General features: G+C 43.7%; 1 protein-coding gene across 1 annotated transcript in view; it reads right to left on the reverse strand.

The window, feature by feature from the left end:
- Positions 1-4,642: 4,642 nt before the first annotated feature.
- The window catches only part of LOC148542088 (cyclic GMP-AMP synthase-like), a 52,572-nt gene continuing 38,287 nt past the window's right edge, over positions 4,643-18,927 (reverse strand). Inside the window, exons 4-5 of the mRNA XM_088470522.1 lie at positions 17,037-17,136; positions 4,643-6,740 (exon numbers count right to left, since the gene is read on the reverse strand). Of these exons, the coding sequence (XP_088326648.1) occupies positions 6,365-6,740; positions 17,037-17,136 (476 nt within the window). The 3' untranslated portion in view covers positions 4,643-6,364. The remainder of the gene's footprint in view (positions 6,741-17,036; positions 17,137-18,927) is intronic.

Consider the following 18,927-nt stretch of genomic DNA (forward strand, 5'->3'; position numbering starts at 1 on the left):
GAATGAGTGGCACCACACAACTGTGCGCTTTGTGCATATGGCAGTCAGCTAAGATGCAGGCAGAGATAGATGCTCCCTGGCCACTCTGATTGTGAATTACATTCATTCAGAATGACTAGGCAGCATTATCTACCTGCCTCCCAGCCTGCACCCAGACAATAAATGGCTGTCAGCATGCTAATTGGTGGTGCTACTGCTGACAGCCTGTCACTGTATGGAAGCATGTGGAGAGATGGCGCAGTACCACAGGAGGGGTACTGTAAGTAATAATATTTTTTTTAAATTGTGTGTGGGGGGAGTGGATTGTCAGATCTGGGGTCTGCTTTTATGAATTGGGGGAGGCATTTGGTAGTCCAATCTGGGGTCTTATTTTATTAATTGAGAAGAGGAGGCAGTGGGTATGATTTTATTAATTGGGGGGTGTCAGTGGGTGTCCAATCTGGGGTCTGAATTTAGAGGCGCCAGTGCATTGCTTTGCCCAGGGTTTACTATGCTGTTAAGACAGTCCTGATTATATGCACTATCTGAACAGCAGTCAGCAAAACTGCATAGGTGAAGAATAATTAGTTTATGGGTGCAGGATGTGGTTAATATCCCTACGATCTGGATGCCAACTGACGAAATTCCGATCACCGACAGAACACCGACATTGGAATCTCAACATGACTGAAGGTGCCGTCGTCGGAATCCCGGCAGCTGGCATCCCGATCGTAAGGAGACTGAGGCAAGGTAAGCAGCAGCCGCGGGAGGGGGGGGGTTAGGTTTAGGCACCCCAGGGGGATTAGGGTTAGGCTGCGAGAGGGGGGAAGTTAAGGTTAGGTTCCAAACAGGGGGGGGTTAGGTTCAGGCATCAATGGGGGAGGTTAGGGTTAGTCATTAAGGGAGGAGGGTTAGGCACTAAGGGGGGAGGGTTCGGTTTAGGCACTTACCGGGAGGGTTAGTATTAGAGTACAAAAAAGGGGGGTTAGGGGTCAATAGGACAGGGGAATAGTGCTCACCGCTCCCCTGTCGGGATTCCAGCCGGCATTTCCTCCGTCGGTATTTCATACCGATTCCAGGGGTGCTATGGATGCCCCACTTATATTCCCTCTCTGAGCTCTGCACATATTGCAGGTTCCGATTAATATTTAAACAATAAAAAGCCACAAGTTGATTACATAGTTCTTCACAGTCTAATGCAGCACTACTCTTTGCTTAATTAGTGTTCACTCTAGTTCCGGCGGTTGGCAGGGTGCCGGAGCTAGAGAGGGCACTTCCATGCCACCCAAAAAGGGGGCATGGCCATTGAAAAGGGGGCATGTCTATAAGATGCATCACCTTTTTGTCACTCTTGGGGGTGTGCCCGACACTTACAGACATGCCGGTCAGCCCCCAAGCGCTACTGACAGGTAGAATAGATGCCGGGCACATGCGCCCAGCGTCTATTTACTGGCGGTGACCGGGTCACGGCACATTTCCCCACCCACGGTACACTGCGACCCGCGGGTGAAGACGGCTCCCGCATTCTGTCTTAGCGGTGCGCTGCGCAGTGAGGGCAGGGTGCTTTTTGCCCTCCAGAAGGAGGTCTGGGCACAGCGCCCCGCTAAAACAGCCTAGCGGGAACGCTACTTAATTAACAAATTGAATAACATATAAATTATAAATATGAATGGTAAGATTAAATGCTTGAACACCCTTCCAGTTGATATAATATTTAATGTGTGTTTTTGAGGCCTTTGGGAATGCTCTTACGAGATGTTTCCTTTGCCTAAAAAAACCTTCCACCTTACCAGAATGAGACCAGAGACACCTCCACACTGCTACAGGTACCTGTATCTCCTCCATCAATTAGCATAATAAAGTGTATCTTGTAATAGGATTACCTAGGCAGTTGAAAATTGTTGATGTACTCCTAGCAGGGATAGATTAAGATTTGTGTATGATATCTTCCAGATCCATTCACCACATACTCTAGTTGCCCATCGTGCAGCCTATCAGAAGGAACCATGGGTGTCTGTAAAGTGATGAACTAGGCTGCTACGTGGATATGGTTTGTTAATGAACAGCGCTGCAGATATAAAACCAATAAAGAGATGCAATTGTGCCCATATAATCTCAAACTATATAATTTATTATGTATTATGCACAGATATATAAAATAAAAATAAAACCACATAACAAATCTGGAAAAAAATGCATGAGAAAATCTGTTGTATATATTGTATCACATCCAGATGCTGGAAAAAGTACCAATAGATATACTGTACATATCAATGTATTTAAAAAATGTGTTCTGCTGTCCCAGCCACAGCAAAATCTAGATATAGACAGTTTAATGAATAGGCATTCAGCCGCGTCAGGCTGTAAGCATAAAGTCACTTTTTGGAAAAATTAAATCAAACGTTCTATATATATTCACTGCGACAATCAGCTCCTATGCCGTTTACTGTACTGTATATAGTGAAAACAGACAGTTAGTACAGACCTCCACCGCCTTTGTATTGATAAATCGGTTATTCCTGCCCGTTGCTTGAGTCTTCTATATGGAGGTTGGAACTCCCTAGAAATCCCTATGGGAAGAAATGCATTAGGTAACTACACAGATTTGTCTGCAATTCCCAGCTTATTCAGCATCATCCAGTTGAGTGGTTCGTATGTGCTTGCGTAGTCTAGAATCTTATTCGCCTCTTTGTTATAGTCCTTTGTATTGAGGACCACAATGCTACCCCCCTTGTCTGCAGGCTTTATTATCAGTTTTTTGTTATCGCTGAGTTCTTTTAGTGTCCCAATTTCTGCATTGGTCAAATTCATGCGTCTATTCGTATGTTTCTTTGGGATTTTTTCTATGTCTTTGGTTACTAGTTTTTCGAATGTTTCAACCATATGTCCTCTACAATGTTGGGGATAGAATTTGGATTTTGGTTTTAGTTCTGAATGTTTGTATCTTGTGTCTACAGGTTATCTGTATGTCTCTTGGTTATTGCTGTAATACTTTGCTAATGTTAGATTGGAAATAAATTTATGTAGATCCAAATATGTTTGGAACTTGTCAGCTTGGTTGTGGCTGCAAATTTCAATCCTTTGTTTAACAGTCTTTCGTGGTTCTGTGTGAGTGTGATGTCACTCAGATTGATTATGCCGTTGTCAGTGTTATGGTGTTCTGTCTCTTTGGGTCACTTGCATGCGCATTTCATCTATAGATTGTAAGCTTGCGAGCAGGGCCTTCCTACCTATATATCTGTCTGTTATTACCCAGTTTTGCTCTATTAATGTTTACAATTGTAAAGCGCAACGGAATATGCTGCGCTATATAAGAAACTGTTAATAAATAAATGCGCTGGCTTCCTTCCCACCAGTCCCGCATGCTAAAGCGCTGCTCCTGGCTCATGGACATGCAGGGATCCCCTCTGAGTCCGGTGGGAGAGTCCCTGTCTCACGCCTCACCATTGTAAGTAGTTCAAGTCAGGGGGAGAAAGCCATAGTCCCAGGGGAAACAGAGAACAGTTAATTCTGGCACAAAATGAGACATGTAAATGTCAGTCCCTGGCATAAGTAAAGAATATAATACACTCCATTGTATCACTAATACATCTACAACAAAACATGTACATCACTCTCTTTCTGATAAAATAGAGGCAACCTAACCCCACTGGTACTTGTAAGTGGTACTCTCAAAACTAGGGGTACCACATATGCCACCCCCAGCTCTCCGGCATTTCTGTCAAATGATCTATTGATCCCCCTGCAACCAGCTTTTTTATTACATGCTACCCCATTTTCTCTGACATGCCCCAGTAGTCACCAGCATTTCTATCACATTATAGCCTGCCTGCTAGTTTTTCATACATCATAGTGGTACGCAAACCATCGGCCTGTGTTTTTCAGTGTGGGGACTATAATATCACTGAGCAGAACTGTCTGATTTCTCTCACATAAATGTGATACGCTCGTTGTGTGGGGGCAAGATGATCACTCGATGTGTGTTGATGTTACCAATATTTACGCAGGGAAACGATATCATACACATATGAGACGGCAGCAGTGGGTGTTCTTATGCTCGGGCAAGCTTTGAAACTATTAGCATATTTTTGTTCCTGTGTACCATGCACAATTGTAGCTGCGATCGCATTAGCGTCCATCTCTGAATCAGGCCCTTAGTCCATAAACATGCTAGTTAGATATTCATGTGTTTTGTCACTCGACAGCTGTCTCTGATGTGGCTTGATTATAAATAGTTACATAGAGGCGTTTTACATTGCAGTTTTGTATATATCTCCTAAAAAAGATATGTTTGCAAAACCGAAAATAAGTAAAACAAAAAATTGAGTAAAGCTTCAATATTTAAAATGCAAGACTTCTCCAACTGACTTTTTTTCATTAATTTGTTGTGGAATTTTGCTGGAAGCACCCACAAATGGATCTCCAATGACCTGCATACTGTAATCGTAGCCCAATTATTTCAGATACTTTTTGAGATCTAGATCTTGAAACACCATGCCCCTCACAAAATTAACATGGAGATTTTGGACCCACCATTCATAAAAGGGCACAAATGTTATTATTACCCTGTAATGTCCTAACCCCATTGTTAGATCATTCATGTATCCCCTCTAATTTTTGGCCTTCACGTGTAAAAAAAAAAAGAAAAGCAAATTTTCTGGTCGTCTTTATTACCATGTAATGAGTAAAGGAGTTTACACCACAGTTAGTTAATTATAGCTCTATATCAATTATTCTTTATACAATAAAGTTTACATTTAAACTAGACAATGATTTCAAACTAAGGGGCCTATTCATCAACACTAAAATAACGGTTTTAAGGACATTTTCCTTAATTACCGTTTTTTTTAGCATTCATTAACACACTTAACATAGGAGATATCACTGATATATCCTGGTTAAGTCCATCTGAGTTAATTTCCACACTCCCCATACATTAGTATGGGGTTGCAGAAATTAGGCTATTCATCAAATTCTGAAACTTACGTATTTTCGGAATTTGATGGTGATACTATACGCCACTCTCAGATAGCGTATAGCGGTTTATACTTACCTGCTTTCAGCATGAACAGGTCCTCCTCGGCTCCCTCCATCGCTCCCTGGTCCCTCCTCCAGCTCCGACTGCTGCTTTGACACAGACTGTGTTCTCCCGGCAGAACACAGTAAAGTTTAAAAAAAAAAAATCTTCAGGCGAGAGGTTGGGGTCCGCGGCTGCATCCTGGCCTGGCGGCCAGGTAGGTGGGAGAGGGGAGCGGTGGCGAGGGGGATGGGGGTGGCGGACGGACACAGAATTACAGCAGCTGTAATCAGTGCTGCGCATGCGCTGCTTTTGTGAACGTAACGGCGCATGCTCAGCAATGATTACAGATGCGGTAAGTTAGAGTATATAGGGAAAAGTATCTATTTTCTGAAAAGCTGCCAGCGCAAACATGCTTTTCGGAATAGATACTTATGGAGAGGAGGAATGATAAATTCCTCCGGTAATTAGGTAGAACTCAATGCGAGTTCTAAACCTAATTACCTCCATCAATATTTTAGTAATGGTGAATAGGCCCGAGGGTGAAGACAGAGTTGATACATATAGATGTTTAGGTGTATTAGTATTTATCATGACCGGGTCGCTTTATTCATCATAAAAAATGCATAGTTATTTCAGTTACAATTTTATAATATTGACAATATCACTGATGACTATTTAGCACGGGCAGCAATATTGTTTTTAATCCAACTTACAGTATATCTAGGCACCTTGTTACTTGTATAATGCTTAAAAAGAAAAAGTAGAAATCATCCCCTCAAACCAGTTTCTCCCTATTTTCTTAAATTGCAATATTGCTAGCAAATCCTAATCAAGGCTACTTTAATCCTTTGGGACACCTTTTGGAGAGCCCAGGTATATTTTTTGCCACTAGTTCTAAACCCTTATGATTTTTAGTATTATAGTACTTTTATTTCTCATACAACTAATGACTAAGTGTAAAATTTTTTATAATTGCTAATTATACTGGCGTCACTCTGGTCAGAGATGCCTGTATGTTCTAATCAGATCAAAAATCAGCAGCTAAGACAGGCAGATAGGCCCAAACTGCAGTTTCGCGGTAAGAGGTAAGCACTTCCAGGCAGTGGGTTTAGACTGAAAGACAGGCCCAGGCATTGAGTTCAGGGTGATAGGCAGACAATGAGTTTATGCAGATACACAAGCAACAGGGAAGTGGGTTCAAGGTTACAAACAAGTAGGACGTGTAGTAGGGTTGGGGTGACAGTCAGGCAGCGGGTTCCGGAAGACAGACAGGGAGGTTTACAGGAACGGGTAGAGCTCCGCAGAGTGAGATATGAAATTGCCTTGTGCTGAGTTGCTCCTGTGATCTGATTCAATACTATTTATCTACTTTGAGAGGGCAGTTGGACATCCAAATTCTGGGTAAAATAATGGATAACTGTGATTTTTTTGATATTCGATTTGATCATAAAGATATTTACAGCTTGCTTTGTCTACAAACTCTGAACTAAAAAGATTGTGGGAAGGTATGAAAAAGTTGGGAAGAGTATACTTTATAAGACATGTCTGGAAGAATTCAATGTATGTGTGAAAGCATAAATCCAGATCGTCCAGTTTCCAGTCGTCATCTTTTGTATATTCCGTACACATATGCAGTAATGCAGTCTTAGCATGGTAGGAACAGAACTGGTTCATTCTTCTTTTGATTCCGCTTTCTTTAAGCAATTCCAGCAAGTTCTTCATCAGTTTTAGGCACTGTTTTCTGAGAAAAAAATAATAATACAAGAACATCAGATGCTTTTTTTATTTTACTATAAATGCTTTTTAAATGTTAGATTATTAAAAGATTAATAGAGGTATACTTACCTGCAAGCTAATATGCACTGGTCTCTACTATTTAGACATGGAAAGGTTCCCTCAATAGCTTTTCAATGGGACATTATAAGTAAATCTCTGTATTATTTTTAAAACAAAGTCCTCCGGTCTTGTCTGAAATATCTTTGACTCTGATAAAGCTTTGGAACATTACTTCATTACTTATTTATACTGTAACTATATTTTTGTTAATCATTTTTTATGCATAAGCATCTTGAATTTTTGTTTACACAAATATCATAAAACACAAAAATGATATTGTGGTACCAAATCATTAACTACAGATAGTATTGCTTATTGAAAACACTGTAGAGTTGTAAAAAGACCAGCTAAATCATCTTTCTCTATGACTAGCATCACAGAATTACAGAACCATTTTACAGCCTAGCAATAATATAAGCAAAAACTATGATGTGAGGATATGGGGTTCACAGATCACGGAGACTTGTTGATAGATGAAAACTTGAAACAAGGTTTATTTGTAAGGACAGGCTCAACCACAGCACAGCACAGCACAGCACACTCGAACAATAACAATACCCAGCAAAAAAGCAAAGAGACCAGCAAAGTCCATTGGCTTGGCATAGCCTGCTCATGAGCCAAAGTTAGTTCCAGCAACGGGTTAAGCTTTTGGGGCCTATTCATCATAACTAAACTTTCCCTGGAGGTAATTAGGTTTAGAAATCGCATGGAGTTCTACCTAATTACCAGAGGAATTCATCATTCCTCCTCCCTATAACTATCTATTCCGAAAAGCTGTCATTTTTGCGATGACAGCTTTTCGGGAAATAGATAGTTATCCCTGTCTACTCTAACTTACCGCAGCTGGAACAAGTGCTGCACATGCGCTGTTACATCTGTAAAACCAGCACATGCGCAGCACTGCCTACAGATGCGGTAAGTTTGTGTCCCCCCCTCCGCTCACCTGCCCCCCCTACCCCCCCCCCCTACCCCCCCCCCCCTCACCTCTCCCCCACTCATCACTTACCTGCTCGCGCAGAAGCCTCCGGCTCCGTCTGCTATGCTGTCATGTGGTCTCCCAGCAGCACACAGTACTGTTTAGAAAAAAAATCATTTTTTTTGTCTAAACTCTATTGTGTTCTGCTGGTAGAACACATGACCGCATAGCAGAAGGAGCCAGAGGACGCACCAGAGCGCCGGAGGAAGACGTCCGGGGACCTGCACAGCTGTAAGCAGGTAAGTGTTACCTGCTATTCGTCACCTCACAGTGGCGAATAGTAACTACATCAAATTCTGAAAATACATAATTTTCGGAATTTGATGGATACCACAATTTCCATATCCCCATACTAATGTATGGGGAGTGTGGAAATTAACGCAGGGGGACTTAGCAAGGAGATATCAGTGTTATCTCCTGTGCTAAGTATCTTCATGAATACTAAAATAACGTTAATTAAGGAAAATGTCCTTAAAAATGTTATTTTAGTGTTGATGAATAGGCCCCTTTGTCTTTAAGTTAAGGCAAAGTCTAGGAAAAGGGGTCTGATAAGTATTTCAAAAGTGCTGTGTCCCACAAGATCTCCTGGCAGAGCACAACCTCAGAACCTAAAGCCCAGAAATTACAAGATCACTGTCTGAAATGCTATTTATGCCTTCTTATTCCCTCCCCCCAGGACTTTTTTCACTTCCTAGAGTACCATACACAACGTTAGGTTAGTTTGTTGATTAGCTTATCCCCCGTACACATAGGGCTGCAACTTCTTGAGTGCCCAAACTATGGCCAGGAGAAAAAGGCCACTGGGTATTCACAACCATCCGCTCCCACTTGGTTCAACAAAACTCTTAGGCCACAATCAGAGGCATCTGTTTGTACAATGAACCGCCATCAGAAGTTGGGGGTGGCTAACACTGGGGACTGGGACAAAATCTCCTTAAGTTGGGAAAAAGCCTGCTCATACTCAGGGGTACAGTCAATATGTCGGGTGTACTTTTTGGTTATCAGATCATTCAGCAGTTTGGTGATGGTGCTGTACTGGGGCACAAACTTACGATAGTACCCCGCCATACCAAGGAAGGCACATACCTGTTTTTGGTTAGTGGGGTGAGGCCACTTCAGCATGGCCTTAATTTTTGTAACGCACTTATGTGCAGGTACTAGCACCATCACTTTCTGTCCAAATTGTAGCTCCCTTTCTTGTGTCTGCTGGTTGTAGTACTGGCGCTGCCATTCCTGTGCATCCAGTGCGAAAGCTGCATTAACTGCTGCAGTCTATTTCTCATTTAGACCACATATTCCAGAACAGGAACCTCAGGTTCCTGGAACATCCCTTCCCAGCTTTCCCTAACTAGGTCGAGAGGGGAGAATGCAATAAAATCCTGCTGGAAGTTCTCGGTACGTGAAAAAATAGATGCTACAATGACTTCTCCCAGTCCCCCCTCAAGCTCAGCATTTGCCCGCAGCAACTGCTTAAGGGTCCTGTTAAATCTCTTGCAGAGCCCATTTGTCTGGGATAGTCGGGGGTGGTGGGGAAGGGATGAATCCCAAATTTGTCCCATACTGTCTGCAGCAAGTCCCCTTGAAATTGTGTCCCCTGATTGGTAACCACTTCTTGGGGAAATCCATGAGTGCCTGGGCAATGTGCTTGGCATCTTGGCATTGCCTCTAGATATCTAGTCGTGTAGTCGACTACAGTCAATATGCATTTCTTCCGTGTTCAGCTTGGTTTCTTAAAAGGCCCCATGATGTCACTTGAATAGCTCAACTCACTTGAATAATTCACTTATGATGGGCATGGACTGTAGGAAAGCCTGATGTGGGGATCCCGAGGCACTGGCATACCTCGCTGGATGCCCTATACTGTCTTACCTCCTGGCGTTTTTTCCAGGCCTAAAGAAATAGTTGAGCGTAGGTTTTATGGATTCCCAAGAGGCCTGCTATTGTTATGTTATGAGCAAGAGCCAGCAACAGGGCACGGTACTGTCGGGGAACAATCATCTGTTTCCTTGGAACTTCAAGTTCTAAGGGATCTGTTTTGGTGGGTACTCTGTACAGTCTCCCCTCCTCCTACAGGAAGTGATCCTCCTGAGGTCTCCAAACTGTTTATTTTGCTGCGCTATGGAGGCTAGCCAGGGAGTGGTCTGTCCGTTGAGCTCTCCTAAATGCTGCTCTACCTACCTCCCCCAGGTACCAGTCACAATCTAGCAAGTCTGATACAGTGTTACTCACTAGCGGCAGTTCAGGGGTTAAGGTAGCTGGTCCAAACAAGACTCCTGGTACTGACATGGAAGTGTCCTCCTGTGCTGTCCCTAAAGCCTGTGATTGGCTACGGGTGATAGCTACAACAAAATTACTAACCAATCCATCATTTTCCAGAATAACCTGGGTGGGTACCCCATCCAGAGGTCCCACATTAAATTCCATCGAGCCATAGCCCCAATCTAGGTGTACCCTGGCCATGGGGATGATTGTAATCTGCCCTCCTGCCATGGAGATTTGAATTTTCAGATTCTTCAACAGCTGGCAGGGGGGAACTAAGCCTGGTGGCACAAGGGTGATGAAGGCTCTGGAGTCTCTTAACCTTTGCAGTTCCTGCCCAGGTGCCCCTTCATGTTATCTGGAGTAGCTTTCCCTATAGCTGCTACCACCTCCACCAGGCGCGCCAGGAACATAGTACCCCTCCCCACCCCCAAATGATGGTTCGTGGCAAGCCTACACACGGGGCACAGCTAGTCAGGCACCAGGAAATAGTCCTTTTCCCTTTGGGCAGTCTCGCTGTACATGTCCCACCTGGTGACAGTTGTAGCACAAACGGGGCACAGGCAGCGCTGGTCAATGAGGCCTTAAGTTGATGCTCACGTAGCTGGGGGGAGTAGTAGTCCCTGAGGTAGATCCTGATCTTGCTGGGACCGTTAGAGGGTTTTTGTCCTCTCCTCTGGATTGCCCACTCTCCACCAAGGCCTGTTAGCTGTGAACTGCTAATTGGGCTGCTACTTCTGGAGTGGTGGGGTCTCGATCCACCATCAACTCTCTTGTTAAGCAGCTGCTCTAGGATAATACAATTTTTAACATCCACTACAGTACTGGCCTGCTTTCCTGCAAGCCACCTTTCATAGTTCCGGTGCAGCAGGTTATTGAACTTGTTAAACGAGTAATCCCCTTTTCGTGCTCTGGAAGCGTCTGTACTCAAGGCATGGGATGCTTCCAGAGCCTATCCCCTCAGATTGGGTAACAAATACGGAGGCCACTCTGCTGCCTCAATCCCATACATAGTCATCACGGATTCAAACGTACAAATGGGTGTCAATGTCTGAATTGGCTTCGTCAAAAGATGGGAAATCCTTATACTGTATCTCAGCCTGGCTGTCTTCCTTGCCACTACTGCCAGGACAGGGTTCCAGGTCTGTGCCTCCAATGCAGGTTCCAATAGTGTTCTCCTTGTCCTAGTGATGCCTACGGCTCCCATAACTGATCTGTGCTGCCCATGGTCGGCGCAGCAACTGTTGCAGTTGTCCCGCTGGTTTCCTGACCCTCGGTCGGCTCTGGGACACAGTCCTTTTCATCATCCTCCCCAGGGTACTCTTGGTCCCATCGAGACAGTTTTTCCATTAATACAGTCCTGGTATCAAATGTCTGGAACTTAATCCGTCTTGTTTGACAGAGGCCCTGCAGTTGATCCTTCTTGGTGTATCTATAGAACAGTGGTGCTGCTCTTATTCCCCACTGCAGACATATGCAAACTCCGCCATTACAGTCCAAGTTTTAAAAATATCCATGCTTGATTCCAGATGGTTAACCAAATTTACTAAGGTACTAACTAAGGCCCTCATTCAGAGCCGCACGCTATTTGCGGTCGTTCGTTTAAAATCAAGGGGTGGCTATTTAAATGATCCGTACGCACATTGCAGTGTGGTCACACCTCTAAGTCTGAACGAACGAGCAAAACATACGCTCGTTTATTTGTTAAAAACGCCCCCTGGCCGCACGCATCCTACGTCATGTCCGCTATTTATTAGATTAATCGAGTACATCGACCAGCGTATGAACTGCTCGCTATTCTTGTGGTTGGTGTTTGCTACCACAAATTTGCGTGCAGTTCTGGCTATAAAATAACCCAGTGACGTGGTCAATGACGCTGCTGTTTTAAATATACACACCCATAAAACGCCCGTTTTGACCTTTAAGCACGCCTGCGTTCGGATCTCCACTCCCCATTTTCAAGCACCTTCCCCTGTTACCACCCACATACGCCTCATTCTGTCACTCAAAATAGCAGGCACTCGCTATATAGCGTACAAAGGATTTTCGGCCGCACTGACTGGTTCGCGCATGCGTACTAAAAAGCGTACGCATGCGCAGATATGCAAACATCGCTCGGAACGAGCGTACTGTTGTTAACGAGCGGCTCTGAATGAGGGCCTAAGTCACCTGTGCTCTAACATGGATTTCCTTAAAATGTGCATTGTAATGGCGGAGTTTGGGAACCTCTGCCCTACGTTATTTAAAAAATGTTGTGTTTGGAGTTTGATATCTGAGTGATCCTCCTGTCACTGCCACCAAATGTGAGGATATGGGGTTCACAGATCACTCAGACCTATTGATAGATGAACACTTGAAATGTGGTTTATTTTTAAGTACAGCCTCAACCACAGTATGGCACACTCGAACAATAACAATACCCAGCACAAAAGCAAAGATACCAGCAAAGTACCATGGCTTGGCGGCATCTGTATTTAATGCCAGTGGCTGAATAGAAATACCGACAGCAGAACCCCGACGGACCTAATTCTCGACTGGAGCTGGTAAGATAACCTAACCTTTGTCTTTAAGTTAAGGCAGGATAAGGGCCTAATGGTTCTAAAGTGCTATGTCCCAGCCAACCACCTGGCAGAGCAGAACCTCTTAGCCCAGAAATGACAAGAACACTGTCTGAAATGTTATCAGATAGCCCTTCTTATTCCATCCCCCCAGGACTTCTTTCACGTCCTAGAATACTATACACAAGATTAGGTCAGCTTGTTGATTAGCTTATCCCCTGTAGGTTCTGAATGACGGATAAACATTTTCTCCTGAAAGCATTTATACGTAGTATAAAATAAAGTCCCTGGTAGGTGTCTGTCTTTGTTTGGGCTAATCTCGAGAACCACTGGACAGATTTTGATACAGTTTTTAATATTATATAGAGCATTTGTCATGGAAGGTTAGGTGCATGAAACATTTTATGACAAAAGGGAGCCGAGCAGAGCTGGTTTTAGTAAAGCCAAAGAAAAGCCAATGAAAAAATGGATGTCCAAGCTTACGCTGCCTAAACTGTTAAAGATATATCACAAAGATGTACCTTTTTTTTTAGAGATGAGCGGGTTCGGAACTCAGAGATCCGAACCCACCCATGCTTAGCGATCTGAGTTGGCTCGTATCTCAAAACGAGGCAAATCGTCATCCCACTGTAGGATTCTTGCGGGTTTTGGATTGTATCACCGCCATTTTCATTCCTGCTGTGGAGAGTGTAGGTGCTCTGTCCATCAGGGGTGTACCCCCAGTGTGAAAGATATAAAAGGTTTTTTTGTGTGTGTGTGCGTTAGCCACACTTATCAGCAACGTGGCTGGGGAGGGGTGCTGCCGGTGTCATTTATCAAGGGGCTGCTGCCTCGTTAGGGGGTGCACTCCCCCCCCAAGTGCCCCCCCAAAATTAATACAATCAATGTGTTTTTTTTCTGTGTGTGTTTGCGCATTAGCCATGACATCACAAACGCCTCAGCTGAGATTTGCATAAACATTTTCAAAAGGTGAAAATAGAGGATATGGTTTAGAATAAAGCAACTAAAACTGCATTCTCTGATTATAGTGCCCCTACTCCCCATTCCTACCCATGGCCCCTCTACCTGAATTTCAGCGAGTCAGAGGGGCAACTCCATACAACCATATTCCAGAGTGCAGCTGCTCCTCCTGTAGCCCAGGTCAGTAGATGTGTAGGGGGTGTGGTGATGATATGGACTAAAATGGAGCTCACATCCACTAATGTGGACAATGAATCCAAAATCTGACAGGGAGCGCAGCTGTAATTTATACACAACACAGGATAGGATGATGCTATAGGCTTAGGTGATGGTATAATCTGGGGTGATGTATACATCACCCTTTTCACACAATAGTAATTTGTCCCTGCTGGAATCCACCATTACAGGTGCCTCTGTAATTTTTGCACGTAATTGACGGTAAAGGTCTTTCTCATAGAATTTGTAGTTCATTTTGATGGACATCATCTTTTCCACATTTTGGGGAAGTAATCTCAGGCCGATCACTGACAAAGTGCCCGGCTGTGTTGAAAACTCTTTCTGAATACACACTGGAAGGTGGGCAGCTCAAGTAAAGCAAAGGCAGTTTTGTGTTAGGGCCTCCAAATTGCCTCTTTTCTCCTGCCAGTAGTTATTTACATCAGATCTGTGTCCATTGGGAAGACGAAACAATGTCTTCATCCCTTCTGGGATGAAAATCCACTCCCAGCAGCAGGCATGGTGCTCAAGAATTCTCAAGAAAGACACAAACGTAAGACTCTAGCTGGGTACACACGTAAAGATTTTCTGTCCAACCATCCAACTAGTTGACTGGTTAGAATGAAAATCTGGTAATGTATGAAAGCAAATGACAATCAGCAATTTACTCCCAACGCCAGAAAACAGACAAAAACTGTTGTTTGAACAAATTATTTAGATCAAACAATTAACAAACTTGTCTGAACGACCATTTTCATCTGTTTTCTGGCATTTAGGAGCAAATTGCTGATCATCAGTTGCTCCCATACGTTATCAGATTTTCATTCCAACCAATCAACTAGTTGGATGGTTGGACAGAAAATCTTTACGTGTGTACCCAGCTTTAAACCTTAAATCTGAAATGTTGCATTTGCTGCTCTGTTCCGCTTGTCCACATATTTGCTTGGTTAAGTTGCCAGTTTGAAGGCCACTAAATGTGAGCATGTGGTAGGGAATATAGATTTTATGCTCCATTGGGGCAGGGAGTGATGTGAATGGACAAATAAAGAGCTGCAAAATATATGTGTGCGCTATATAAATAACTGGTAAAAAAGAATTAATAAATAACCATTTTTTTTTAATGTCCCTGTACAGGTTGGAAAATGCTTTTCATGTGGAAGCTTAGCAAAGGATTATTTAACAGTCAATTGTTTTGAAAAGCAGTAGAACTCTTCCTGGTCCCCTTCTGGGATGAAAATCCACTCCTAGCAGCAGAAGCAGGTGCAGGATTCTCAAGAACAACACAACGTAAGATTCTAGCTATTATCTTCTAGAAAGTGCTAGGTAAATGTTAAGTAGAATCTGATTGGTTGCAATGGGCAACATCACTACTAAAACTCACTTGTAAAAACTCTCACTGTAATAAATTAAATGTACTCCTTAATGTTAAATCGTGCGCTTGTCCACATATTTGTGCTGGTTAAGTGGCAGTTTGGAGGCCACTAACTAACTATGTTTTTTTTTATGTCCCTGTACAGGTTGGAAAATGCTTTTTCATGTGGAAGCTTTGCAAAGGATTATTTAACAGTCAATTGTTTTGGAAAGCACTACTAGAAGTCTTCCTGGTCCCCTTCTGGGATGAGAAAATCCACTCCCAGCAGCAGCAGGCATGGCACTCAAGGATTTTTCTGGGGCAAGGACTGATGTGAATGAGTAAAATATTTTTTTGTAAATGCCTCCTCTCCTCCCTCATAAATTTACTTCGGAATCAAAAAATGTAATTACATTTTCTAACAATCAACCCTTCCTGTCTCTACCTTCAACTACATACATACTCCAACTCCCTCAGGCCTCTCTTGAATAATAAAAACATTTGTTTCCTGATGTGCCATGTTGGAAGTTGAACTGCCACATGTTTGTGTCGCTTAACTTAGTCAGCCAGCTAGTTTGGTGCAAATTTTGGGCCTAAACTGAATGAAAACAATATTGTGAGCTGCGAGGTGGTCAAAATTGTCTGGAAACAAGTGGAAATAAATGTTATTGAGGTTAAAAATACTGTAGGAACAAAAACAGGCCCATTTTATGTGATTTTTAGCTGTTTTTATGATTTTTTAAGAAAAAATCCAGATCCAAAACCAAAAAACAAAACACAAAAGGGAGGTTTTGGCAAAACGAATCCAGATCCAAAACCAGGGGAGATACAGATCCAAAACCAAAAACATGGGGTCAGCACACATCTCTACTTTTTTTATACCATGTAGAGCAGGGGTTCCCAACCAATGTCCTCAAGACACACTAACAGTCCAGGTTTTAGATGAGCACAGGTGACTTAATTAGTACCTTTAGTTATTTTGATTTAACCATCTGTGAGAACCAAGGTTGGGAATCACTGATGTAGAGATTGATATGTATTATCTAGTTTCTCCAGAAAAATTTATGTAACCCTGTTTACTGATACAAAATTTAAGTTTTTCCCTCTTTTCACCATGTCTTTTTCATTTATGTGTAAAACTATTCTTTCATTTCATGGGATTCCAATTCCAGCTAAGGGCGATAACGGACGATTTTTGCATGTGCGCTCCCGTTTAAGCAAAAAAAAAGGAGGGGGCAGCCAGGTCGGTTTAGAGAGGGCACGGTGGCCGGGAAAGTGGGTGGTTCAGGGGATGTGTCGGCGCAACCGCTTTATCGTGGCCCGCCCCCTGCTGCAGAGAAAATAGGCATCGTATAGTGGGGGGGTCTATGATGATGACATTTACTGTGAATCGCGTCATCAGCCCCCATGGACCGCCAACTTATGCTCTGTATGTGGGTGGCGCAGGGGGGTTCGGGAGGGGGGTGCGAGCGTATAGAGGGTGGCCGTGGTGTGGTCCGAGTGGTGTGGGAGACTTGAGTAGGCAAGTATGCCATCCACTTGCTGCAGGGCCCCACAGTGACTGACAAGTACAAATGCTCACCCAGTTGTGATGTCAGGTAACACACATCGAGCGGCATATTATATAGCTTACCTGATCAGCCGATGTGTCGGCAGATCTGCCCGTCAGCGGATCTGTTGGCACAGTGTGTACCCAGCTTAATACACAGTAAATATGTATATAATATTGATGAGACTATAAGGATATACACATGATATGGCCAAACACCTGAGTATGGAAGCTGTTTTTGTTATATCATCTTTTTTGTCTAGTTGGTGTTTAAAACAATATATTCATTCTTATTTACTGTATGTGTCTGTAACATTGCTCTCAGTACTGACCTGCAACACATTTCTTTTCTTCTTTCACAACAGATTTTTTGACTCCCATGTTTGGAAATTATTTTCTTTTCAATATTTGAAAATGAAATTCGCCACGTTTCTGTGGAAAACAGCCAACTGCATCAGTATGGTAGACATAATTACCGTAAGACTTTTGAGATATATCATAATATAAAATAATTTTATTTCAAATGAACAAGAAAACATTTTTAATATACAAAATACAAACAAACAATCAGTGGTTCTCAACGCCAGTCCTCAAGTACCACCAACAGGTCATGTTTTCTGGATTTCTTTAATCATGCACCGGTGGATAAGCTTATTTTGCTTGGTCAGTAAATGACCCCTTCTGCTTCCACAGGCAGAAATCCTCAAAACATGAGCTGTTGGGAAAGCTTGAGGGTTGAGGTTGAGAACTACTGCATTCCACAAATAGCATGAACCTTTGCATAAACCCAGTGGTTTCCAAACTCTGGGCCTGATTCAGACCCGCTCGCGAGCGCTGAGCGCTCGCAAGAGGGTCGATGTTGCCCAAGTGCGCATGCGCACGACGGAGGCGGCTTCGTCGTGCGCATGCGTGAGACCCGAATAACGACGGCCAAGCCGTCGTTATGGGTCTCGCACCAAAGGGGGCGTGCTGTCGATGGTGATTGACAGCACGCCCCCTTTGGTGGGCGTGGCTGCCCAGATGGAGGCGTTCAAATGGGAACGCCTACCGTCTGGGGCCGGCCCCACTGACATCACTAGTGATGTCAGTGGGAGTGCTTTTGGCTCTGATAGAGACCCTACCGCAGGGTCTCGTCGCAAGCCCGATGGTCGCGATGGTCTTGACCATCGCGACCATCATTTTGGCCGCTCGCTATAGCTGTGGGTGGTCACCCACAGCTATGCGAGCGGCCAGGAGGCCTCTCCAAAAAGGAGAAGGGACGGCCCTGATTCAGAGCGAGCGCTCTGTCAGAGCGTCCGACTCTGAATCAGGGCCTCTGTCCTCAAGGCACCCTGACAGTCCAGGTTTTAAGGATATCCTTACTTGAGCACAAATGGTTAAATCAAAATTCACTGAGGTACCAATTAAGCTACCTAGGCTCAATATGTATATCCTGAAAACCTGGACTGTTACAGTGCCTTGAGGACCAAGTTTGGGAACCACTAAATAACCTATTTAATCTTTTCAAAGGCAACTACAAATGCTAAGTAATATGAAACTCCTACAGCAGTAAATGAATAAAAAAACATATTGTTTGTCAGTAATGCATACTTGCCTACTCTTCCAGGAGGCTCACAATTTTTCGAGGAACCCCCCCACACCCCCGAAAGAGTAGGCAAATCTCCCGCATCCCGCCCACTTCCTAGTGAAGCTGGCAAGATGGGGAGATTTTCCAAGCAATTTGCTGGTCCGTAGGGAGGGGGTGGGGCTAAATGATGCGAATCGCGACATTTAGCCCCGCCCCCTCCTCACAGACGCGCAAATCACGGTGCTTTCATGTAAAGGGGGCGGGCCTAATGACGGCTATAGTCAGGCTCCGCCCCCCCCGAAGATGACAGCAGTCAGGTCCCCTCCCGGGAAGGTGCAGCAAGAAGTCGGTAAGTATGCAGTAATGTTAAAGAACAAGTTTGTCATTTTCAAAGTTTTATTAGCAGATGTAGTCATATAAGTCTTCTGATGCAACAGACTCTAAAATACATAATGATATTGGGCCCCACATGTTTTACACCCAACTTGTGCTCTATCTTCAGTGTTTTGGGGGGAGGGTCATTAATAGTACCGAACACTTAACATGCATGCATGCTCACTTTACTCACAGAGACATTCATATCAGGCACTAGTCTGTTAAACACTAAAGCCACATACACACTACACGATGTGTGTATGCGGCGATATCGTACTCGG

Source organism: Taudactylus pleione, unplaced genomic scaffold (assembly GCF_031769625.1).
Source record: "Taudactylus pleione unplaced genomic scaffold, aTauple2 ptg000015l, whole genome shotgun sequence".
NCBI classification, from domain to species: Eukaryota; Metazoa; Chordata; class Amphibia; order Anura; family Myobatrachidae; genus Taudactylus; species Taudactylus pleione.